Source organism: Ranitomeya variabilis, chromosome 5, assembly GCF_051348905.1.
Source record: "Ranitomeya variabilis isolate aRanVar5 chromosome 5, aRanVar5.hap1, whole genome shotgun sequence".
Classification (NCBI taxonomy): Eukaryota; Metazoa; Chordata; class Amphibia; order Anura; family Dendrobatidae; genus Ranitomeya; species Ranitomeya variabilis.
In genome coordinates this window covers 338,432,407-338,458,567 of record NC_135236.1, presented here as the reverse complement: position 1 = coordinate 338,458,567, position 26,161 = coordinate 338,432,407, and the positions used below count along the sequence as shown (strand labels likewise).

The 26,161-nt window shown below is 44.3% G+C and overlaps 1 protein-coding gene across 2 annotated transcripts in view; it reads left to right on the top strand.

Annotated features, from left to right (window-relative positions):
- The window catches only part of COG5 (component of oligomeric golgi complex 5), a 413,551-nt gene that overhangs the window by 316,101 nt on the left and 71,289 nt on the right, over window positions 1–26,161 (top strand). The window contains exon 18 of one of the 2 annotated variants that reach the window (XM_077264784.1): window positions 5,859–6,096. In XM_077264784.1, coding sequence (XP_077120899.1) covers window positions 5,859–6,096 — 238 coding nt within the window. The remainder of the gene's footprint in view (window positions 1–5,858; window positions 6,097–26,161) is intronic. The other variant, XM_077264785.1, reaches the window with a different exon arrangement.

Below are 26,161 nucleotides of genomic sequence, written 5' to 3'. Positions count from 1 at the left end.
TAATTGTTTACTCGATGAATCTACGCAGTCTGTAAGTTTATGGATACACCTGGTATATGCCTAGTTCCTTTTATTCTGTTTATTATTGTTTGTTTTACATTCCCCTTGGTGTTTGTACAAGCTCTCGTGTATAACTATGTTTATACAGGAGACAACGTTCTCTGTGATCTATCAAGCTGTGAGTTTACTTTCATTGTATGTTTAAAATTTATAAATAAAGAATTTAAAAAAAAAACAGTGATGGAAATACATTTTCTTTATCATTTCATCCACCTGGAAGTGTTTTCCTGTTTTTCAGTACATTGTATTATCAAATGAATGGTGTCATTCACAACTACAATGATTTTCATAAAGAAGCCATCATCTGGCTATGTTGATAGAAAAATAAAAATGTATGACCCTTGGAATTTGGCAAGGAAAAACAAAAGAACATAAATGAATAATTAGCCTGTTCTTAACCCATACCCGCGTTAGAGGGATGGATGAGTTATTATGACAGCCATCTTGATACTCCACGGACCTGTAGTATTACACTATATAGTACAAGTAATCTAATGATTGAAGGTTCAAGACCTCTAAGGGAGCTATCAACTCTCTGTCAAAGCCAATTCAGTCCTGGGTTGCCCTGGGAGATCCCCAAAATCCAAAATATAGATGGGCTGGTAGGCCTAGGGCCCAGTGGAGAGGTACCAGGCATTCAATGGTTCCCTCGGTAGTCAAGCCTTTCTGGGGTTCGCAAAGGGGGAATGGCTCCCAACAGAAGGGGACTAAATCTGAACTGGGGGGGCATCCAAAGTCCCAAAAGAGATCTGAATCACTGTAATCAGTCCCCATCCGTTTTCTGTTGGAGCCATCCGGTGTCCAATGAACTCTGAGCCAATAGACTACAGCATAGGCTGTTTTTGCTCCTATTTTGCCTAACTCGCTTGCAGCGCGGTTCCTCAACTTGGCGAGGGCCCTCAGGCATGCTCAGTGTCTGTAAACGCGGTGCAAATGACTGGACTGTTGGACTCAGGAAGTTTGGTGACTTTGATAAGGGCCACACGTCCATATCGGCTGGTCTCTGCGAAGGTGGTGAGAGTCTGGTGTATCCATGCGGATGCCTGGTTGTTCGGACAGCCAGATCACCCCTAAAGAAACCTCGCTGCAGGCCGTAGTGGACGATTTGACCATGTGTGTGCTTATCAATGATGAGGGTGAGGTAGCATCCCCTAAGGCCAAAGTTTACGAGGGAAACTTTGGAACTGCCTAACTCAGGGACCGAACTTTTAAAAGAGCGTTTGAAAATGTAACAGTGTTAAATGGGGTACCTCAGGAGCCGGGGGCCAACAGTTGGTTTTTTCATTTTGCTATGAATGAGGATCTGCTTTATAGAGTAACCAAGCCAAGAAGTGAGGTGAATTGTTGTTCCTGTCCCATGTGCCAGCTAACTCCCCGGTGGCCAACTTCAGCAGTTCTCTAGTACCATTGCTCATCATTAAGGTTCTAGTCGAAAGCATAGCGATGGATTTAGTTGGGCCCCTGGTGAAGTTCTCAAGAGGACATCAATATATATTGGTGGTCCTAGATTATGCTACCCAGTACCCAGAGGCGGTACCTTTAAGAAACTCCTCAGCAAAGTGTATATCTAAGGAGCAGCTCCGCATTTTCTCTCTAACCTGTCTGCCAAAGGAGATACTAACTGATCAAGGGATCCCCTTCAGGTCAAAGGTCATGAGGGAGTTGTGTAAGAAAATGCAGATTTTACAACTCCGAATTTCAGTATACCATCCCCAGACAGATGGACTGGTGGAGAGGTTTAATAAAACCTTGAAGGCTATTTTGAATAAAGCAGTGGAGAAGGACAGTCGAGACTGGGACTGTGCTTCCCTATATGTTCTGTTATTCTCCATCAGGGAAGTTCCCCTAGCTTCCACAGGCTTCTCCACATTTGAACTACTCCATGGCCAAAATGTGGCGAAAGAGTCCTGAGAAGCTGAGACCACACCCTATAGAAGTGTGGTGGAGCATATTGCCTATTTGCAAGAGAGGATTGCCAAGGTGATGCCCTACTAATGCTGGTGCCCACAGTGAAGAGCAAGTTCCTGGTCATGTGGCGGAGCCCCTATGAGGTGGTAGAGAAAGCTATGGGGATGGAGGAAGCCAAATATCTAGGCTATGTGATAGGTAGAGGTGAAATAAAACTTCAAGTCAATAAGGTGGAAGCGATCCAGAGCTGGCCACAGCCCCTCTCAAAGAAGCATGTCAAGGCATTTCTACATATTGTGGGCTACTATAGAAGATTTGCTAACTTTGCTCTGATAGCAGCCCCGCTGACGGATCTTCTGAAATCCGAAAGGGACGACGCAGGCAGTGGCTAAGTGGTCCCCAGAAGCTGAGGCGGCCTTCCAGGAACTGAAACTGGTCCTCTTTAAACAGCCAGTTTTGGTGGCTCCCAACTTCTCCAAAGAGTTTATGATCCAGACGGATGCATCGGATGTTGGGCTGGGAGTAGTTTTGTCGTAGGAAGCTGTTCACATGTGAGAACTACTCCATAGTGGAAAAAGAATGTTTAGCCATCAAGTGGGTGTTGGACACTCTGAGGTATTACCTGTTAAGTAGAAGGTTCAGGGTAGCGTCAGACCATGCCCCACTAAGGCTACGTTCACACTAGCGTTGTGCGCCGCTGCGTCGGCGACGCAACGCACAACGCACGCAAAAACGCGGCAAAACGCACGCAAAAACGCTGCGTTTTGCGACGCATGCGTCGGTTTTTGCCGAAAATCGGACGCAAGAAAAATGCAACTTGTTGCGTTTTCTTGGTCCGACGCTTGCGGCAAAAAAGACGCATGTGTGGCACAACGCAACAAAAAAAAACGCATGCGTCCCCCATGTTAAGTATAGGGGGCGCATGCCGCTGCGTCGCCGACGCAAATCCGACGCACATTAGCTTAACGCTAATGTGAACGTAGCCTAAGGTGGTTGCGAGAGAAGATGGGAAACAATGCCCGAGTAACGAAGTGGTCCCTAGCCCTACAAGATTTAAATTTGCAGGTGGAGCACAGGCCTGGGAAACAGCATAGAATGCAGATGCCCTATCAAGGCTCTATTGTATGTTGGCAGAAGGTGCCAAGCCCCCCGTCTTTGGGCAGAGGAGGGTATGTAAGGTGGCAGCTGGACAGGTCTGGATGGGAAGTATATGTCTCCAAGGTACCAAGCCTTGGTGATGTAGGACCCGGAGAAGCAGCCTCCAGCACATACTTAGTGCTGAGAGGTGTTTTAAGGAGCCCGGATTATGGGTACAGGTTTTATGAGCAGCTGAAAGAGCTGGGTGGGATCAGCTGCTCACCTACCTCCAGTCCAGATCTTGGATGGTCTGATTTAAGGCAGTTGGGGCTGTGTCACTTTTGTCTGTGTGTTTTGCAAGGTGAGGAAACCTTGCATGTGCTGCTCAAACCCTGCTGGAATCTGAGAGGAAACGACTCAAGTTTAAATGACTGAGCCGGTGTGGTATATGGACTTGTTATTTTCTGTTTTGTTCTTTTATACCTTTGTTGATCTGGAAGAAGCTGCTTTTTTTTTTTTTTTTCTGTAACCCTGACCGTTTATGAACTTCTTTTAATAAACCGCCTGTTTGTTTTTAAACAACGAACTGCTACCGGTGTGAGAATCCGCATCTACCGCTGAGCCGATCCCTCACAACACTTAAATAGAAAACAATGGATTAAAGTTTGGTACTGCTGTTGTAGTACTGACGTGGACAGTAATTTTTCCAGGTCATTTTACCAGCACAATGAATTCTATAAAAAAAATAAAGCCCCCAAAAATGATGGCAGAAAGTCTTTTTTTTTTTTTTTTTACTATTACATACCATAGTTTCTCGTTTTTCAGTATACTCTATTCATGGCAAATTTCTGTGAATCTCCATAGTGAAAACCTTGTATGTTGCCAGAAATAAACATTTGGGTTAGAGGAGAGGATCTCACTGACTTAAGACCTTACAATCTATAGGAGAGAGAAGGGACCCCTTTGATCATAAGAGCATACAATCTACATGAGAAAGAACACCTCTGACCATAAAAGCTTACACACTACAGGAGAGAGAGAGGACCATGCTGGAGATAAGATCTTATACTCTACAGGAGAGAGGACTCCGTTGATAATAAAAGTTTACATTCTTCAGGCTATAGAGCGGACCCTGCTGACCATAAGAGCTTACCCTCTACAAAAGAGGGAGAGATAGGACCCCACTGACTATAAGAGCTTATACTCTACAGGAAAGAGAGAGGACCCCGTTGATAAGAGTTTACATTCTCCAGGCTATAGAGAGGACCCCGCCAACCATAAGAGCTTACCCTCTACAGAAAAGGGAGAAAGAGGACCCCACTGACGATACGAGCTTATACTCTACAGGAGAGGGGATCCTGCTGATAAGAACTTACACTCTAAAAAGAGAGGGATAGAGATGAGTTTACACACTACAGCAGAGAGCGAGGACCCTGGTGATGATGATAGTGTACACTAGCGATGAGGGCGACTTACCAGTGACTATGGGGATGGAACACGACTGTGCCGTACAAACTATGCTCTACTGGGAACCACTGCTCTCTGATGGCCCAGGTACTGATCACCACTGTACAAGGTATGATAATCCTCTAGATATCAGACCTGTAGGGCATTATAGGGAAATCTACACGGCAGTGCAAAATAATGTTAACTCACTCTCTGATGTGTCAGCATTATGAGAAATTGTGTCGGGCAAGTATTTTTTTTTTTTCATGTGAGCCGCTTGTCAATTCTGAAAATATTTGACTTCACTTGAAACCACAAATCTATGAAAATTCAACTTGAACTCCATCCTCTGCAGATTTACCAGCTCATCTCTACTTAGGAGATAACACATCTGTAGATCTGATGGAAGCAGATAGAAAGCTATAATACATAACTAGAGATATGTGGCCAGATGTTCTTGATGTGACACAATATGTATTTGTGGCTGTAAATGATTCTGTATTGGATTGGATTTTTTTGCTTGTTTTTTTGCTCAACAAGTAGTCTTTCATATTAGGCAGAAAGAAGAATCTTTACTCCTCCGGAATCACGTTGGCTGATGGGCCATTTGGGGCTTGGTTGCGCCGCGCCCTCTTGTAGATCAATAAACACATTTACAATTCATTACATGTAAAAATTAATTAATTTCACCCTCGGTAGATTTGTATCACTTGACGTGGACCTGTCATTAGATTTTGTGGAAGAGGCTGCAGGCAGCATGATATACATAATAAGGGAGTCTATATTTAGTTTACTAAAGTATTGATTGACACCTGGTTAATCTATTTCCAGACCATATATCTTCATGGCGCCATCATGCATGAACAGTCATTTCCCAATGATTGGCTACATGATTGACAGTGCTCTGCTGTAGTGTCATCACTCAATTACACAAAGCTGACCGCTAATCAGAATCATGGATTCTCACACACAGTCATTGCAAACCGGCCTTTTAGACCGTCATAGCTATGGCAATGATGGAACACTAATCACACTGTTCTTGTGCAACATATAGCGCTGACTTGTCTCAGAACTGTGTGTGTCAGTCACTTCCCTCTGGAGGACTGAGGGACTAATACTCTCATATACACTGACTTCCCCCTATGGACTCTGTTATTACTGATCAATATAATACATATATGCATATTCCCTGTTCTTTATGTAATATCTATATGGTCCTGCCTTCTATTTTGGTAGTCAAGCCTCAGGTTTAAAGTGAAACTCGACTTTAAAAAGCATTTCCCTAAAATAAGCTTATAAATGACTTCTGATAGCTATAACACATTGTAAGAATACTCCAGTAATTTCCATATATACTTATTTTTCAGAAGCCCAATGAATTCAGGAAAGCCGGACGTGCCGTGCTCTTTGTACATGAAAGAATTACAGGGCTTTATTGCAAGAGTCATGAACGACTATTTTCGCCACTTTGACTGCACTGATTTTGTGTATGATAATACTGAAGCCATTGCCCAAAGAGCGATAGAACTGTTCATACGAAATGCAAGCCTATTGAGGCCCCTTGGTGAAGGAGGCAAGATGAGACTGGCAGCCGACTTTGCTCAGGTAAGAGTATAAACATTAGATCGCTTGCAGAGGCCCTATTCCCTGGCACAGGGAGCAAACAAAACGAGCTTTACTCAACCTCCCTAGGTCCTGCGCCGAGTCTCCTCTTCTGCTGCCTGTCTTCAGCATTGACCTCCCGTCAGTCAGCGCAAAGGCTCTGACTCAGCATCTCATGGCGCCTACTCTGGCAGAACCGCTGAGCTCACTGATTGGCTGCATCAGGAGCAGTGGCAGAGTCTCAGCACAGGACCTGATGAAGATGAGTAAAGCACTTCTTTTTTATTTTAACCAACTGGTCAGGAGGTTTCTAAAACTGGAAACCCCCATTAAAATATGATTTCATTACTTTATGTAAATATGTAATAATATTTCAAGTAAATTATTGCCTACGTTTTTGCACACCCAAATTGCTGATGTGGACTTGCAAAGTCTTTTGGAGGATTTAAGGTGTAAATGGCCTAATATGAGATATGTCCCTAAGTGACTAAAGAATACATGTGGGGTAGAGAGCAGTTTCCAGGGTTCTTTTCCCTTTATTATACATTAGAATCTGGTATTGCAGCCCATGGGCATTTGGCCCATAGCTGCTTTAGCTACAGACTAAATGACTCTTTGGCAATGGACAGAAGCCTATACAGAGAAAAATAAGCGTTATATCTACCTTTTACTGGTCGTCTTTTCTCAAGTAAAAAAAATATTAAAATGTAAGAGTCCTCAGTGGTTGATATCTTTTAATGGCTAACTGAATAGATGGTAACAAATTGCAAACTTTCCAGGCTACTCAGGTCTCTTCATCAGGCATAGGCGTTCTATTCTATCTTTTCAGTTGGACATTCATGTATCAACCACTGACGTCTCTCAAATGGTAATATTTTCCTATCTACTGGCTAACACCGTACAAAGATATATTTCTCAAGTAAGCCAGCATTCACAAATGAATGAATAGAAGAGAAGAGCTCGTTACCATCTCAGATTGCCTTTCTATATTAAGTAATTGCTTAATCATTGAGTAAGCCATACATATGTATTACCCGAATTACTCTTTTTACAAGAAGCCATGATCCAAAAATAGGATTGCAAGACTGATTCCCCAATGATGCATGCGAATCTTTCAGCAGAATGCTGACTGTCTGTGTTTAGTGATTGATTCCCTTTCCTGCTCCATTATCTGTTTATCCTCACTTGTAAAATGTATACTACTGATCATTCTGTGCAAAATCCTTCCAACGAAATAAGATAAAAAGTTACTGTAGTAAATTAATATATTTACTAGACAGATGGACAATGCAAGTTAACGCTATAGGTAGTGGTCAGTCCTTCCCAACATCTGAACTTCTGCTAGTTATGACAATTCGGGTGCTTCACAAACAGTAAATGGCAGCTTATACAGCCATCAATCACCAGCAACAGCAGCTACCTGAGCTACAGTAGCTCCAATTACTAGAGTTTAACCATTTAAATGCAGTTGTCAATTAAGTGGTGTAATCAGGGTAGCATGACAAATTGGATGCCCATGGACCCCAGCATGATGTCTTCACGGGATACTGATAGGTTACTGCAAGTTTTGTACATGTTTCAAATGGGCTTCATAGGAGATCATTATTTTATCTACCATGGAACATAGTAAAGGTTAAAAGCAAAGTCATAAAAAAAAGAAAGTCCTATCTATCAAAATGTAAAATGATTTACGATAACCTGTACAGTAAAACCCATGAGGCAAAACAAAACCCCAAAGGTGACATTTTTCGTTCAATTCACTTAGCTGAAAATTGCAATAAAAAGTGATCAAAATATTGTATATACTCCAAAATAGTACAAATAGGAACATCAACTTGTCAGGGGAAAAACAAACTGTAATTGTCATGCGGGTACTGGGTAGACTACCCAGTGCCGGTTACTCTTTGTGTCCTGTTTATTGGTTTCCAGTTTTTCTCATTTTATTATGTGTGTTATGTATTTTAATAAATTTTCCTCTAATAAAGAATTACATTAAGGATTATACTCGGTTGTGGTGTGGTTCGTCCACCTATGGTTGTGAATACTCTGTGAGTTTTCTGTCCTTTACCACGTTTCTGGACATTCGTCTGGTATATTGACTCTAAATAAAGCAGATTTTTATGGTCGGTGATAACTGTAACCTGGTGGACCGACCCCTCCAAGAAGTGTCGCCATTCCTCAAAAGCCAACTTGATAGCCAACAACTCCCTGTTGCCGATATCGTAGTTACGTTCGGCGGGCGACAGCTTCTTAGAAAAGTAGGCGCACGGACGCAACTCGCCCAAGGATGAGCCTTGTGACAGCACCGCCCCCACTCCAACCTCAGACGCATCAACTTCCACGGTAAACGGTTTTGATACGTCCGGTTGCACCAGAATGGGGGCCGAAGCAAAACTGTTCTTCAGAAATTCGAATGCGCGCACAGCAGCCTCAGGCCAGGCGGAGAAATTGGTACCCTTTTTCGTCATGTCAGTAAGCGGTTTAGCAATGGTAGAAAAATCTTTGATAAATTTTCTATAATAATTAGAAAATCCAAAGAACCGCTGGAGTGCTTTTAGGTTATCAGGCCATTCCCAATGCAGCACCGCTTGCACCTTAGCGGCGTCTATTTTAAACCCTGAAGCAGACACAATATAACCCAAGAAAGGCAACTCCTGAACCGAAAAAACACATTTCTCCAATTTTGCATAGAGCTTATTTTCTCTGTGTAGCTGTAACACCTGCCTCACATGCTCTAAATGAGTATCACGGTTGCATGAATAAATGAGAATGTCATCTAGGTACACAATAACGAATTTCCCCAGTACATGCGAGAACACATCATTTATGAAATGTTGAAATACAGCGGGCGCGTTTGTAAACCCAAATGGCGTCACCAAATTTTCAAAATGACCCTCAGGAGTATTAAAACCGTCTTCCACTCATCACCTTGACGGACTCTTATGAGGTTGTACGCCCCCCTGAGGTCAAGCTTGGAAAACCACTTAGCACCAGCCACCTGGTTGAACAAATCAGGTATCGGTGGCATAGGGTATGGATCACGAACCGTAATCTGGTTAAACTCCCTGAAATCCAGACAAGGGCGTAGTCTGCCATCTTTCTTCTTAACGAAGAAGAACCCCGCAGCCACCGGCGAGGACGAAGGCCTGATGTGCCCTTTGCTCAAACTCTCAGCAATGTAGTCTTTTAAAGCATGCCTCTCAGGACCAGAGATGTTAAACATCCTAGCTTTTGGCAATTTGGCCCCAGGTTTAAACCTAATAGTACAGTCATAGGGTCGATGTGGTGGCAATTCTGAGCAACCCTTCTCAGAGAACACATTTGCGAAATCCAGCAGTGACTCAGGAATGCTAGGAGTCACAGCGGACACACATGTGGCCAGGCAATTCTCCTGGCAGAATCCGCTCCACTGAATTATGTCCTGAGTTTTCCAGTCAATCACCGGGTTGTGCATAGACAACCATGGAAAACCCAGAACCATTTGTGCAGGAAGATTACTGAGCACCCTACATGTAACTTGCTCAGAATGTAGGACCCCAATGTGGAGTTTAACCTCAGCCACAAACTCAGTAATCTCCCCCTGTGGGAGTGGAGTAGCATTGATGGTGACCACCCGGATAGGATGAGGTAGTTTTTCGACCGTGAACCCGGCCGTGCGCGCAAACTCCTCATCAATGAGATTAGTGGCCGACCCACTATCCACAAAAACAGTGATTGGCAGCTCTCTGCCAGTGACCATAACTCTGGCAGGAAGCATACATTGAGAGACCACCATGGAGGATATGCATAAGCTCAGATTGGCCTCCTCCACACCCTCTGAGCTTAGTAGTTTTCCGCCGTTGCGCTTTTCTTAGAAAACAGAGGACATGCATTAACATAATGCCCTTTTTTACCACAGCAAAAACAGGCTCCCTGCTTCCTAAATGAGGGGGCTCGATGATGTGACACCCCTGCGATTTGCATAGGCTCTGTGGGCTCACCTGCAGCAACCTCACGTGCACCTACGCCCTCCCCCATAAGCGGCGTCTCTTGCACCCCCTGACACAAACGGCGATCAATGCGGACAAGACTCATGGCAGACTCTAGAGCAGTAGGAATCTCATACATCAGGAGGGCTTGTTTAACCCTTCTCGAAACCCCATGTACAAACTGACTCCGCAGCGCCGGGTCATTCCATTGTGTGTCCACCGCTCAGCGGCAAAATTCAGAACAGTAATCCTCCGCCATTCGCTCCCCCTGGCGGACAGCACGTATTTTAGATTCTGCTACAGCCAATCTATCAGGATCATCATATATGAACCCAAGAGCAGAAAAAAAACTCCACTGAGTTAAATGCAGCTGAATCCAGATGGTAATGAAAATGCCCATGCTTGGGGGTCTCCGTTCAGTAATGACAATACCAGGCCCACACACTGAGCCTCATTACCTGAGGAAACCGGGCGCATATGAAAATATAAATTGCAAGCTTCACGAAAAACAACAAATTTACTGCGTTCCCCAGCAAACCTCTCAGGTAAAGGAATCTTTTGCTCTGCAACTCTACCTGCAGTTTCAGCTTGCACATTAGATACTACAAGACCCTGTTGCTGAACTGCCCCCTTCAACTCAGTGACCTGTAAGGAGAGCGCCTCCAACTGGCGGGTTATGGAAGTCATGGGATCCATGGCATCCAAAATTTATTTATGCCGATTATAATGTCATGCGGGTACTGGGTAGACTACAGCTGATTACCCGGGCCCCTGCGATATCCCTCAGACTAGGGAAAACCCTGTCTGTCCCTCTCCCAGAAATTACACTGATGGTGTGCTTGTCTGGGCCGCCAGGCCTGACCCTGACTCCTGTTTCAGTCCTATGCTGAAACCTCCACCCGCCACCCAGTGATTAGACCACACACCAACCCCTACAGAAAGCACAGACAGGGAAAACTAAAAACGCACCACGCCGCAGACACACAGGAAAATACTATAATGTGCACAGGTCAAAACAAATACAAATATAGGAAGGAGAAATATGACAAAGGATAATACACCACCAGATACGATATTTCTTCTCCTAGACCACCACTCCAGACCGAGATCACCAGACACAAGCTATAATCGGCGACGCCCAAAGTCCAGAATGACTATTTAAAGGCCAAGGGCGTGACCCAGCCTCCAACCCGATTACCAGCTAGATTAACCCCGGACAACCTGGATAAAGTCTAGCCGGCGCCACTGAGCGTATAGTGGACGAATGTGGAATTACCGCAGTCTGTCGGATGCCCTAGTGTGAATAGCGTCCGACATAACAGTAATATAGAACCATTGACTGAAAAATAAAAAAGTTTCCAACATCATTTGAGGCTATCATTTCTGCTCAATGTGAATTGATTTTCATCAGTGAACAGCACTGAGGCCCACTGGTCCCTCGCTCCCTGGCCCATACAAGACGATGACGTCTATTTCTGGTGGTGTGGTCAGATACCCTTGCAGGTCCTCAAGTACGTAAACAACGCTGATGTAAACGTTTTGAATGGTCTGACGTGACACTTGGTGCTTCTCAACTCCCTTAAATGTGCCTGGAGTTGTGCAGCATTCATCATCTGATTGTGAAGGGCATTGTTCACAATGAACAGTCATTAGTGTGGCATGTGGCCAAAGGACATCCAATTCTCTGTCTTTCTGTGACTCTTCCAGTATCCCTGTTGCAACCTGCTGATAACTGTCTGTGACATTCTAAGGGTACTGTCACACAGTGCCATTTTGATCGCTACGACGGTACGATTCGTGACGTTCTAGCGATATCGTTACGATATCGCAGTGTCTGACACGCAGCAGCGATCAGGGATCCTGCTGAGAATCGTACGTCGTAGCAGATCGTTTGGAACTTTCTTTCGTCGCTTGATCACCCGCTGACATCGCTGGATCGTTGTGTGTGACAGCGATCCAGCGATGTGTTCGCTTGTAACCAGGGTAAACATCGGGTAACTAAGCGCAGGGCCGCGCTTAGTAACCCGATGTTTACCGTGGTTACCAGCGTAAACGTAAAAAAAACAAACAGTACATACTCACATTCCGGTGTCTGTCCCCCGGCGTCTCAGCTTCTCTGCACTGTGAGCGCCGGCCAGCCAGAAAGCGAGCACAGCGGTGACGTCTGACGTCACCGCTGTGCTTACACAGTGCAGAGAAACTGAGACGCCGGAGGACAGACACTGGAATGTGAGTATATACTGTTTGTTTTTTTTACGTTTACGCTGGTAACAAGGGTAAACATCGGGTTACTAAGCGCGGCCCTGCGCTTAGTAACCCGATGTTTACCCTGGTTACCCGGGGACTTCGGCATCGCTCCAGCGCCGTGATTGCAACGTGTGACCGCAGTCTACGACGCTGGAGCGATAATCATACGATCGCTGCGACGTCACGGATCGTGCCGTCGTAGCGATCAAAATGGCACTGTGTGACAGTACCCTAAGTCCTGTGGCTACTTCTGCCTTAGAACATCCTGCTAGAAGCCTCTCAATGGTGAGGTACTGTTAATCAATTGTTAGGTGTCGTCTTAGTCTCATGATGTCAAATTGTGACCAGCATGATGAGGAGGGCTGTTAAATTCCAATTCTAATTAAACCCTGAAATTTATTGGCCTATTAATGGATCAAACACCTGTTGGGAATTAACCTTCTTGTTAGAGAACAGTAAGTTGTGCAAAAAGTACTGAAATATTGAATAGTTGGACATGTGCATTCAAAAGTTTAGAGATGTTCACATTAAGTTCACCTGAAAACGTTATAGTGTATATTAGGATCATCCTCAAATTTCACGTGAAAGCCAAATATCCCTAACTTTTCATGAACAGTGTATATGCAAGTCAGAAAGAATTTGTCTTGATGGGCACTTTTTGCGTACCACAACAGCTCAATGGAGTTGAGATCTGGTGACTGCGCTGTCCACTCCATTACAGATAGAATACCAGCTGCCTGCTTCTTCTCTAAATAGTTCTTGCATAATTTGGAGGTGTGCTTTAGGTCATTGTCCTGTTGTAGGATGAAATTGGCTCCAAGTAAGCGCTGTCCACAGGGTATGGCATGGTGTTGCAAATTGGAGTGATAGCCTTCCTTATTCAAAATCCCTTTTACCTTGTACAAATCTCCCACTTTACCAGCACCAAAGCAACCCCAGACCATCACATTACCTCCACTATGCTTGACAGATGGCGTCAGGCACTCTTCCAGCATCTTGTCAGTTGTTCTACGTTTCACAAATGTTCTTCTGTGTGATCCAAACACCTCAAATTTGTATTTGTCTGTCCATAACACTTTTTTCCAATCTTCCTCTGTCCAATGTCTGTGTTTTTTTGCCCATATTAATCTTTTCCTTTTATTAGCCAGTCTCAGATATGGCTTTTTATTTGCCACTCTGCTCTGAAGGGCAGCATCCCGGAGTCGCCTCTTCACTGTAGATGTTGACACTGGTGTTTTGCGTGTACTATTTAATGAAGCTGCCAGTTGAGGACCTGTGAGGCGTCGATTTCTCAAACTACAGACTCTAATGTACTTGTCTTGTTGCTCACTTGTGCAGCGGGGCCTCCCACTTCTCTGTCTACTCTGGTTAGAGCCTGTTTGCTCTCCTCTGAAGGGGGTAGTACACACCGTTGTAGGAAATCTTCAGTTTCTTGGCAATTTCTCGCATGGAATAGCCTTCATTTCTGAGACCAAGAATAGACTGTCGAGTTTCACATGAAAGTTCTTTTTTTCTGGCCATTTTGAGAGTTTAGTGGAGCCAACAAATGTAATGCTCCAGATTCTCAACTAGCTCAAAGGAAGGTCAGGTTTATAGGTTCTCTAATCAGCCAAACTGTGTTCAGCTGTGCTAACATACTTGCACAAGGGTTTTCAAGGGTATTCTAACCATCCATTAGCCGCCTTACACAGTTAGCAAACACAAAATACCATAAGAACACTGGAGTGATGGTTGTTGGAAATGGGCCTGTATACACCTATGAAGATATTGCATTGCAAACCTGATATTTGCAGCTAGAATAGTCATTTACCACATTAACAATGTATAGAGTGTATTTCTGAATCATTAATTGTTAACTTCATTGTGCTTTTCTTTCAAAAATAACGAAATTTCGAAGTGACCCTTAACTTTTGAACGGTAGTGTATATACACATGCCTTATATTTGCATACACTCCAGGCACACAGTGCACACCTATATACACATGCCTTATATCTGCATACACTGCACACTTATATACTCATGCCTTATATCTGCATATACTGCACTTATATACACATGCCTTATATCTGCATTCACTCTAGGCACACACTGCAAACTTATATACACATGCCTTATATCTGCACACACTTCACACTTACATACATATACTTTATGTCTGCATACACTGCACACTTATATACACATGCCTTATATCTGCATACACTCCAGGCACACACTACACACTTCACACCAACATAAAATGCACACTTATATACACACTGTACATTAGCATATAATCTAGGCACACACTGCATACCTGTATACACACTGTACGCATATATACACACCCTGTACATATGCATACACTCTAGGCACACACTGCAAACCTGTATACACACTGTACCTTTATATACACACTTCATCAGCATATAATCTAGATACACACTATTCAATTGCATACACTACAGGCACACACTGCATACCTGTATACACACTGTGGACTTCTATACACGCTACATCTGTATACATTCCAAACACACTGCACACCTTCATTCACTCCGGGCACACCAGTATACACTCTGCATACTTTCCAGACACACTGCACACCTTCATTCACTCCAGGCACACCAATATACACTCTGCATACTTTCCAGACACACTGCACACCTGCCTTCACTCCGGGCACACCAGTATACATTCTGCATATCTACAAGCTTTCCAGACACACTGCACACCTGTGTCCATACATTGTACGTTTGCATACACTCCAGGCACACACTGCACAATTACATTAGATGAGTGCCTACTTTTGCCTTGCCCTGATTGTGTGTAGTTTTTCCTGACTCTTAAAGCATTTCCATAACTTCCATCATTTCAGTTTTTGTTTTTGTCTTGTGTTCTCCTAATCCAAAACTTTTGTGAGTCCATCTGTCCTTGCCTGACAGTTTTATTTGTATCCTGTCTATGTGACATTTGGAATCTTGCAGTCATCTGTAAAAACCCGTATGAATACATTCTCCCGCTCATCCATCTTCTGCAGGGTCTTTCAATACATCTCTCCAGTACATTGTCTCTGAGGTATAGTTTGGGCCTGATCTAGTTCTATTCCCTTAATCCAGACACAATTACCAGAGAATGTCACCTTGAAAACTCCGTTTCCACATTGATTATTGCAGGCAGCATGTCCTGTGGTGGTTAGCGGTAAGGGAAACTCGCCAACTAATTGAATAAGCATTATTGCTTTTATTGTAAAGCGGATGGCTTGGCTAGCGAAGTGCCTATTAGGTTGGCCGGCCTGCAGTGTCTTGTGGTTATTTTGTGAGGATTTTTTCCCCCACTTACTTTGGCTGTAATCCACATTGGATTTCATTTTACGATAACATATTTACTGATGTTATTATGCTTAATTTATAACATATCAATGGTTCTTAATAAAATCAAGCACAGAAAACCGTAAAAAGATAATGGCTATACTAATGAACCGTTCCGTTCCACCACACTCTTAATAAATGTAGTGCGTCTTTGCACTTTGCGTTTACCTGGGGCAGCGCTGTCTTTGCCAGTCTCAGAGCAGACAAAGGTCTGCTATAATTTAAGCCATATTTCTTCTAATCAATTATGGTGCTCTGTAGGGGTCTGGATCTGTCCCATAGCTAACTCACATTCACTTTTGAGAAAAATGGTTAGACATGCTCGAAATGGAAAACTATTGCACAATTTTTGCACAAAGGTGGCTTGCCATTTTTTTTATACTAGAAAATTGCTGTACGATCAATGGTAAGTCTGCAGGTTGTGGAAGGAAATTCACCTAAACATGAAGAGCAGACATACTACATGCAGAACTCCAAATCAGCAGACACTGAGAGGTAGCTATCATTCCTGTGCCAATCTCTGCTACCAGAAATTTCAATGGAAAAAGTCCTTCGAGCACAAATGATTTGTTTGTTCCCCTTTTTTTGTTTAGCAGTAGTGATAGAGACAAGACTCCAGCAATGTCTTCCTGAATTCTGGACATTGGTTGGGCATGGGGTTGGGATCAGATGTAGCACAATAAACTCAGAGAAGTAGTATATTTCCAGAGGCACATTGTGGTTCAAATACCATATTTAATGATATTTAGATCAGTTTTCCAGTAAAACAGTTACATGCGATTTTGGAGTATTTCAAGGGAACCGGTCATCAGTATTTTGCAATGTAAAGTAAAGACATTGTTGTAATGGCGCTGAAATACTGATTACATTGATACCTTTAGGGAAAAAAATCCGCTTTGCGTTTCTTCTTTAATCACTATTTGAAGTTTTCAGCTAATTAGTTTTGGTGCACAGTGGTGGGACTGTCTTCTGCTACCTGTATATGATTCCCAGGCCCCTCCGCCTGCCTCTTGTCTGTGATGAACAGGTCACTCCTGAGATTTCAGACAGAGGACGCAGGTCATTCAAGGACCAGAGGCAAGCTTAGGGGACTGCAATCACAGACAGGGAGGAGAAGACCCCCGTGCACAGTCCAGCCCACATGTGCCAAAATGTAATTAGCAGAAAACTTCAAATAGTGATTAAAGAGGAGCCACAAAATGGATTTCATTACCAAATACTGTATTTTCTGGCGTATAAGACTTCTTTTTAACCCCTGAAAATCTTCTCAAAAGTCAGGTGTCGTCTTATACGCCAGGTGTGATCTTATAGGGCAGGTGCGGAGCAATCTGCGGTCGCCGCATATTGTGGGGGGAGCGGTCCCAATGACGGGAAGGTGTAAGTGAAGCAGAGGCAGAGAAGGAGATATTAGGATACAAGAGCCAGATGAGTGAAAGAGGAGTGTTTTTCTAGGCACAGCACCGCTCTTTCTCTCTTTTTTGCATACCCCTGGCATCCCAGACGCCGGCAGTTTGCTCCACTTGCACCTTCCCGGTGAGGCGCTCCTTCACCTCATCATCGGGACCACTCCCCCCACCATATACGTCGACCGCAGATTGCTCCGCACCCACCCTATAAGACGACACCCGGCATATAAGACAAGCCCCGACTTTTGAGAAGATTTTATATTTTAACTGGAAAAGTTGGGGGTCGTCTTATACGCCAGAAAATACGGTATATCAATTTAATCAGTATTACGGCACCATTACAGTCATGTCTTTCCTATATTATATCTTACTATTTCTCATTCCATGTGAGTTGCGGTGCCTCTGTAGGGATCCGGTCTGTAGCAGAAATAGAGGAAAAACTCCACACTCGCTCAGAGGTTGAGTAGTAGAATAGTGAAAATATTTTAATTAGACAATCCAGTTGCACAAAATATTAATGTTTCGGTCCTTCCGAAAGGTTAATATTTTGTGCAATTAAATTGTCTAATTATAACACATAAAACATTACACCTTGTAATTATTTATTTAAAGAAAGATAGGCCAAAATGCAGAGGCCAGTTATGAAAAATTAAGTAAACCCTTACTACTTCCATAGGGATTAAGAGGTTAAAGCGAACTTTTCACCAATTTTACCACGTTAAACTGGCTACATCAAGAAATAGTGGCTACAGAGGTGACTAAAACTTATTTTTTTAAATTCTAATCTCTGTTGCTGAGATATGAGCTTGCCAAGTTGAAATTCTAATTTCTGCTAAGAGCAAAGATTTATCTCTGGGAGCATATATTTTTTACCTGTTTGACTGTGACTAATCATAATCAGGAAACGTCATGCATGGGGGAAGAAGGGCACGTCCCCAGAAAAACTTAGAACAGGCTGAGGCCCTCTCTTCCAGGATTGCGGCATCTACTGTGTAGAGTACAGCAAAGCTATGTGTCTTTACAAATACGGTAGTTCTAGCAGCTTTCATGCCCTGAGGTACTATAACGGGGGAGCCACAAAAGGCCTACTATGATTTAGCCTTACAGGATGCCAAAGAATATGGAAAACTGAAAACGGAAATTTTGGCACTCTTGGAGGTAACAATGACTGTCAGGGCACAATGGGTCCACTACTGGGCATATTACCAGAACAAACCCCCTCGATCACAAATGTTTGGTCTACTGCAAGTCATCCAAAAATGGTTGCAACCATAGTCCTATACACAAGCGCAGATGGTAGAGCGAGAGTTAAGGTACCTTCACACGAAACGACATTATAACGATATCGCTAGCAATCCGTGACGTTGCAGCGTCCTCGCTAGCGATATCGTTTCGTTTGACACGCAGCAGCGATCAGGATCCTGCTGTGATGTCGCTGGTCGCTGAATAAAGTCCAGAACTTTATTTGGTCGTCCGATCGCTGTGTATCGTTGTGTTTGAAAGCAAAAGCAACGATACCAGCGATATTTTACACTGGTAACCAGGGTAAACATCGGGTTACTAAGCGCAGGCCCGCGCTTAGTTACCCGATGTTTACCCTGGTTACTAGCGTAAAATGTAAAAAAAACAAACAGCACATACTCACATTGCGTCCCCTGCAGTCTGCTTCCTCCTCTGACTCAGCGCCGCAAAGTGAAAGTGAAAGCAGCACAGCGGTGACGTCACCGCTCTGCTCTCACTGTACGGCGCTCAGTCAGTCAGGAAGTGGACGCAGGGGGACGTGAATGTAAGTATGTGCTGTTTGTTTTTTTTAGATTTTACGCTGGTAACCAGGGTAAACATCGGGTTACTAAGCGCGGCCCTGCGCTTAGTTACCCGATGTTTACCCTGGTTACCAGGGGACCTCGGCATAGTTGATCGCTGGAGAGCGGTCTGTGTGACAGCTCTCCAGCGACCAAACAGCGACGCTGCAGCGATCGACATAGTTGTCGCTATCGCTGCAGCGTCGCTTCGTGTGAAGGTACCTTAAGTCTCTATCTGGGAGATTCAACAAGCCTCTACTGGATTTTCTCCTTTTGAACTCTTGTATAGCTAAGCTAACATGATATAGCAAAGGAAACCTGGGAAGGCTAAGTCACGCCCCACCAAACCGTTATAGAGCGTGTCACCCAGATGCAGGAGAGAGTTGTGAAGGTATTGCCTATCGTAAAGGAACATCTACTCCAGACACAAGAATCTCAAAATCTCAATCCCAGGTCTACAACCGGTCAGCTGGGGTTAGGCAGTTCCACCTCAGGGACTGAGTTCTTATACTCATTCCCACAAGAGTAAGTTTTGGCCAAGTGGCAAGGCCCCTATGGGATGGTAGAAAAGCTGGATGTAGTGCACTACCACGTCAATCTTCTCTAGACATGGCAAGACATGTACCCCATTGAAACACCATGTTTGCTGGTTAAGCCAGAAGGGGACATTGAAGCTGCCACATTAGACGAGACGCTGTCGAGGACTTCAAAACAGCAGTGTTGGGAATTGCAGCAGAGCCAGGACCTGTTCTCAGGCTTGCCAGGATGTAACATAGTAACATAGTTACTAAAGGTTGAAGGAAGACTTTAAGTCCATCTTGTTCAACCCATATCCTAACCTAACATGCCCTAACATGTTGATCCAGAGGAACGCAAAAAAAAAACCATGTGGCAAACAGTAAGCTCCACATTGGGGAAAAAAATTCCTTCCCGACTCCACATATGGCAATCAGACTGGTTCCCTGGATAACGCCCTATCAAGGAATCTAGTGTATATAACCTGTAACATTATACTTTTCAAGAAAGGCATCCAGTTCCCTCTTCAATTTAAGTAATGAATCACTCATTACAACATCATATGGCAGAGAGTTCCATAGTCTCACTGCTCTTACAGTAAAGAATCTTCGTCTGTAATTATGATTAAACCTTCTTTCCTCCAGACGTAGAGGATGCCCCCTTGTCCCCGTCTCAGGGCTACGAGTAAAAAGATCATTAGAAAGGTCTTTGTACTGTCCCTTCATATATTTATACATTAATATAAGATCACCCCTTAGCCTTCGTTTTTCCAAGCTAAATAACCCCAAGTGTAATAACCTGTCTTGGTATTGCAGACCCCCCCAGTCCTCTAATAACCTTGGTCGATCTTCTCTGCACCCGCTCTAGTTCAGCTATGTCTTTCTTGTACACCGGAGACCAGAACTGTACACAGTATTCTAAGTGTGGTCGCACAAGTGACTTGTTTAGAGGTAAATTATGTTCTCCTCATTAGCATCTATGACTCTTTTAATGCATCCCATTATTTTATTTGCCTTTGCAGCAGCTGCCTGACACTGGCCACTAAATGTGAGTTTGTTTTCCACCCATACACCCAGGTCTTTTTCATTGACGGTTTTGCCCAGTGTTTTAGAATTAATCACATAATTATACATCTTATTTGCTATACCCAAGTGCATGACCTTACATTTATCCCCATTAAAGCTTGTTTGCCATTTATCAACCCAAGCTTCTAGTTTACATAAATCCTCCTGTAATATAAAATTGTCCTCTTCTGTATTGATTACCCTGCAGAGTTTAGTGTAATCTGCAAATAGTGAAATTCTACTCTGTATGCCCCCTACAAGGTCATTAATAAATATGTTAAAAATAATATCATAGAACTCCAGGTTCTGATGGAACCCCATGGTAAGTGAACTTGAAGCCCTACCGAATTCCTGATGCCCAACAAGAACTTGTCTCCAATGAAGTGAAGTGTATGCTGAATCTCGAGTCATTGAGGAATCTAAGAGTGGGTGGTCTAACTCAATTGTCCTTGTTCCAAAACCCTATAGCAAATGGAGATTTTGTAATTATTATCAGAAGCTGAACAAAGTCTACAAGTTCGATGCATAACCAATGCCACGTGTCAATAAATTGATTGAGAGACTTGGGCCTGCAAGGTATTTTCACCTCAGATCTAGCAAAGAGATATTGGCATATCCCCATGTCACAAGAAGATAATGTGACTACATCTGACGGTTGCTTCCAATATGTCCAAATACCGTTCAGACTGCAGAGTGCTCCAGTCAACATCCAGAGGGCCATGGACCCGATCCTTGCACCCCATAAGAGTTACGCCATGGCCTATCTGGACGCTATATTAATCTTCAGCCCAGATTGGAGAAGTCATCTGGAAAAGGTGGTGTTTGATGCTCTCAGGAAGGCGGGGTTCCCTATAAATCCCAAAAAAATGTGTCTTGGGGAAAGAAGAAGCCAAATTCCTTGGATATGTAGTAAGAAGTGTAGTAGAAGTGAGATCAAACCTCAGATCAGTAAAGTCGACGCATTCCAGAACTGGCCAAGACCCTTCTCAAAGAAGCAAATTAAGGGCATTTCTGAATATTGTAGAGTACTACAGGAGATTCCTCTCAAACTTTGCCATGATGGGCACACCCCTGACTGACCTCCTTAAAGGTCGAAGGCTGAATCAGCCTTTCAAGAACTGAAAGTAGTTTTGTGTAAGCAGCTGATCCTGGTACCCCCGACTTAAAGAAAGAATTTGTACTCTAGGCTGACGCCTCAGAAGTCAGATTAGGAGCAGTTCTTTCTCAGGAGATACACGGAGAGGCTCAACCTGTTCTCTACCTGAGTAGGAAACTCTCGGCATGTATTAAAAATTTTAGTAAAAAACGAATGCTTGGCCATAAAGTAGGGGATGTAAAGTAGGGGTGAGCACATTGCAAAACTGTTAGGGCGAAAATTTAAATTGGCGCCAGATCATGCTCTACTCAGGTAGGTGCTCTACTCATGCTTGTCACCCGCTGGCCTCTAGCCCTAGTCAATATCATTAAAATTATATATATATATATATATATATATATATATATATATATATATATTAAAATGGGAACAGCACAGTGCTCACCGATGGGTGCCAAGCCTCCTGGGCAAGACGGTCCTCTCATCCACCCAAATAATATGCCAAACAAAAAAAGGAAGGCAGCACTCCAATTCTTGAAAAGGTGAAAAAACTGTGAAGTTTATTTCAGACCCACATCTCTATACGACTTTTCGGCTCACACTGAGCCTTTCTCAAGTATATATATATATATATATATATATATATATATATATATATATATATACACATATATACACTGCTCAAAGAAATAAAGGGAACACTAAAATCCCACATGCTAGATATCACTGAATGAAATATTCCATTTGTAAATCTTTATTCATTACATAGTGGAATGTGTTGAGAACAATAAGACCTAAAATGATCAACGTAAATCACAACTAATATCCCACAGAGGTCTGCAGTTGGAATGATGCTCAAAATCAAAGTGGAAAATGAAGTTACAGGCTGATCCAACTTCAGTGGAAATGCCTCAAGACAAGGAAATGATGCTCAGTAGTGTGTGTGGCCTCCACGTGCCTGTATGACCTCCCTACAATGCCTGGGCATGCTCCAGATGAGGCGGCGGATGGTCTCGTGAGGGATCTCCTCCCAGACCTGGACTAAAGCATCCATCAACTCCTGGACAGTCTGTGGTGCAACATGACGTTGGTGGATGGTGCAAGACATGATGTCCCAGATGTGTTCAATCTGAATCAGGTCTGGGGAACGGGTGGGCCAGTCCATAGCTTCAATGCCTTAATCTTGCAGGAACTGCTGACACACTCCAGCCACATGAGGTCTGGCATTGTCCTGCATTAGGAGGAACCCAGGGCCAACCGCACCAGCATATGGTCTCACAAGGGGTCTGAGGATCTCATCTCGGTACCTAATGGCAGTCAGGCTACCTCTGGCGAGCACATGGAGGGCTGTGCGGCCCTCCAAAGAAATGCCACCCCACACCATTACTGACCCACTGCCAAACCGGTCATGCTGAAGGATATTTCAGGCAGAAAATCGCTCTCCACGGCATCTCCAGACTCTGTCACGTCTGTCTCATGCTCAGTGTGAACCTGCTTTCATCTCTGAAGAGCACAGAGCACCAATGGCGAATTTGCCAATCCTGGTGTTCTGTGGCAAATGCCAAGTGTCCTGCACGGTGTTGGGCTGTGAGCACAACCCCCAACTGTGGATGTCGGGCATTCAGACCATCCTCATGGAGTCGGTTTCTAACCATTTGTGCAGACACATGCACATTTGTAGCCTGCTGGAGGTCATTTTGCAGGGCTCTGGCAGTGCTCCTCCTGTTCCTTCTTGCAAAAAAGGCTGAGGTAGCGGTCCTGCTGCTGGTTGTTGCCCTCCTACGGCCCCCTCCACATCTCCTGGTGTACTAGCCTGTCTCCTGGTAGCGCCTCCAGTTTCTGGACACTAGGCCTGTCTCCTGGTAGCGCCTCCAGCCTCTGGACACTACACTGACAGACACAGCAAACCTTCTTGCCACAGCTCGCATTGATGTGCCATCCTTGATGAGCTGCACTACCTGAGCCACTTGTGTTGGTTGTAGAGTCCGTCTCATGCTACCGGAAGTGTGAAATCACAACCAACATTCAAAAGTGACCAAAACATCAGCCTGAAAGCATTGGTACTAAGATGTGGTCCCCACCTGCAGAACTACTCCTTTATTAAGTGTGTCTTGATAATTGCCAATAATTTCCATCTGTTGTCTATTCCATTTGCACAACAGCATGTGAAATTGATTGTCAAACAGTGTTGCTTCCTAAGTGGACTGTTATGATCCCAATGGCAGGGGACCTCAAAGATTACAGCAAAGTCTGCAAAACATAAATAACAGCTCATAGGGAAGTGGTAACTAGGCTGACCATATACCTGATCCTAGCGCAAACACTAACAGCAGCCGGGGAGCGTGCTTACGTTAATTCTAGATGTCTCGCACCAGCCGGAGAACTAACTACCCCTATCAGGGAAAATAAGACCTCTCTTGCCTCCAGAGAAAAGACCCCAAAGTAATACAAGCCCCCAACAAATAATAACGGTGAGGTAAGAAGAAAAGACAAACGTAAGAATGAACTAGATTTAGCAAAGAGAGGCCCACTGACTAATAGCAGAATATAGTAAGAAGACTTATATGGTCAGCAAAAAACCCTGCAAAATATCCACGCTGAATATCCAAGAACCCCCAAACCGACTGACGGTGTGGGGGGAGAATATCAGCCCCCCTAGAGCTTCCAGCAATAACAGGAATCACATATTGTACAAGCTGGACAAAAAATATGAACAATGCAAATGATCAAGAGTTCGAAAGCAGGACTTAGCTTATCTTGCAAAGAACCAGGACCTGAAGACAGGAGCAAACGGAAGTGAACTGATTACAATGAAGCCAGGCACTGGACTGAGAATCCAGGAAGTTTAAATAGCAACACCCCAGGCCTAACGAAGCAGGTGAGCACAAACCTGGTAAAAGACAATCCAAGTGCCAAATCACTAGTGACCACAAGAGGGAGCCAAAAAGTATAGTTCACAACAGTACCCCCCCTTTAAGGAGGGGTCACCGAACCCTCACCAAGACCACCAGGGCGACCAGGATGAGCAGCGTGGAAGGCACGAACCAAATCGGCCGCATGAACATCAGAGGCGGCCACCCAGGAATTATCCTCCTGACCATAGCCCTTCCATTTGACCAAATACTGGAGCCTCCTTCTAGAGAGACGAGAATCCAAGATCTTCTCCACCACGTACTCCAACTCGCCCTCAACCAACACCGGAGCAGGAGGCTCAACAGCAGGAACCACAGGCACAACGTACCGCCGTAACAAAGACCTATGGAACACGTTGTGAATGGCAAACGACACCGGAAGATCCAAATGAAAAGAAACCGGGTTAAGAACTTCCAAAATTTTATAAGGACCAATAAAGCGAGGCTTAAACTTAGGAGAGGAAACCTTCAGAGGGACATACCGAGAAGACAACCAAACCAAATCCCCAACACGAAGTCGGGGGCCCACACCGCGGCGGCGGTTGGCAAAACGCTGAGCCTTCTCCTGTGACAACTTCAAGTTGTCCACCACATGATTCCAAATCCGCTGCAACCTATCCACCACGGAATCCACCCCAGGACAGTCAGAAGACTCAACATGACCCGAGGAGAAACGAGGATGAAAACCAGAGTTGCAGAAGAATGGCGAAACCAAAGTAGCGGAACTAGCCCGATTATTAAGGGCAAACTCCGCCAATGGCAAGAAGGTCACCCAATCATCCTGGTCCCCAGAAACAAAACATCTCAAATAAGCCTCCAGTGTCTGATTAGTTCGCTCCGTTTGACCATTAGTCTGAGGATGGAAGGCAGATGAAAACGACAAATCAATGCCCATCTTAGCACAAAAAGATCGCCAGAATCTGGACACAAACTGGGATCCTCTGTCGGACACGATATTCTCCGGAATGCCATGCAAACGAACCACATTCTGAAAAAACAAAGGAACCAGATCGGAAGAAGAAGGCAACTTAGGCAAGGGTACCAAATGGACCATCTTGGAAAAACGATCACACACCACCCAGATGACAGACATTCCCCGAGACACCGGAAGATCAGAAATGAAATCCATGGAAATGTGCGTCCAAGGCCTCTTCGGGACGGGCAAGGGCAAAAGCAACCCGCTAGCACGAGAACAACAAGGCTTAGCCCGAGCACAAGTCCCACAGGACTGCACAAATGACCGCACATCCCGTGACAAGGAAGGCCACCAAAAGGACCTAGCCACCAAATCTCGGGTACCAAAAATTCCCGGATGCCCTGCCAACACAGAGGAATGAACCTCGGAAATGACTCTGCTGGTCCATTTATCAGGAACAAACAGTCTGTCGGGTGGACACGAGTCAGGTCTACCAGCCTGAAATCTCTGCAACACACGTCGCAAATCCGGAGATATGGCCGACACGATCACTCCCTCTTTAAGAATACCAGCTGGCTCCGAGACTCCAGGAGAGTCAAGCACAAAGCTCCTAGAGAGAGCATCAGCCTTAACATTCTTCGAACCAGGCAGGTATGAGACCACAAAGTCAAAACGAGAGAAAAACAATGACCAACGAGCCTGTCTAGGATTCAGGCGCTTAGCAGACTCGAGATACATCAGATTTTTGTGATCAGTCAAGACCACCACACGATGCTTAGCACCCTCGAG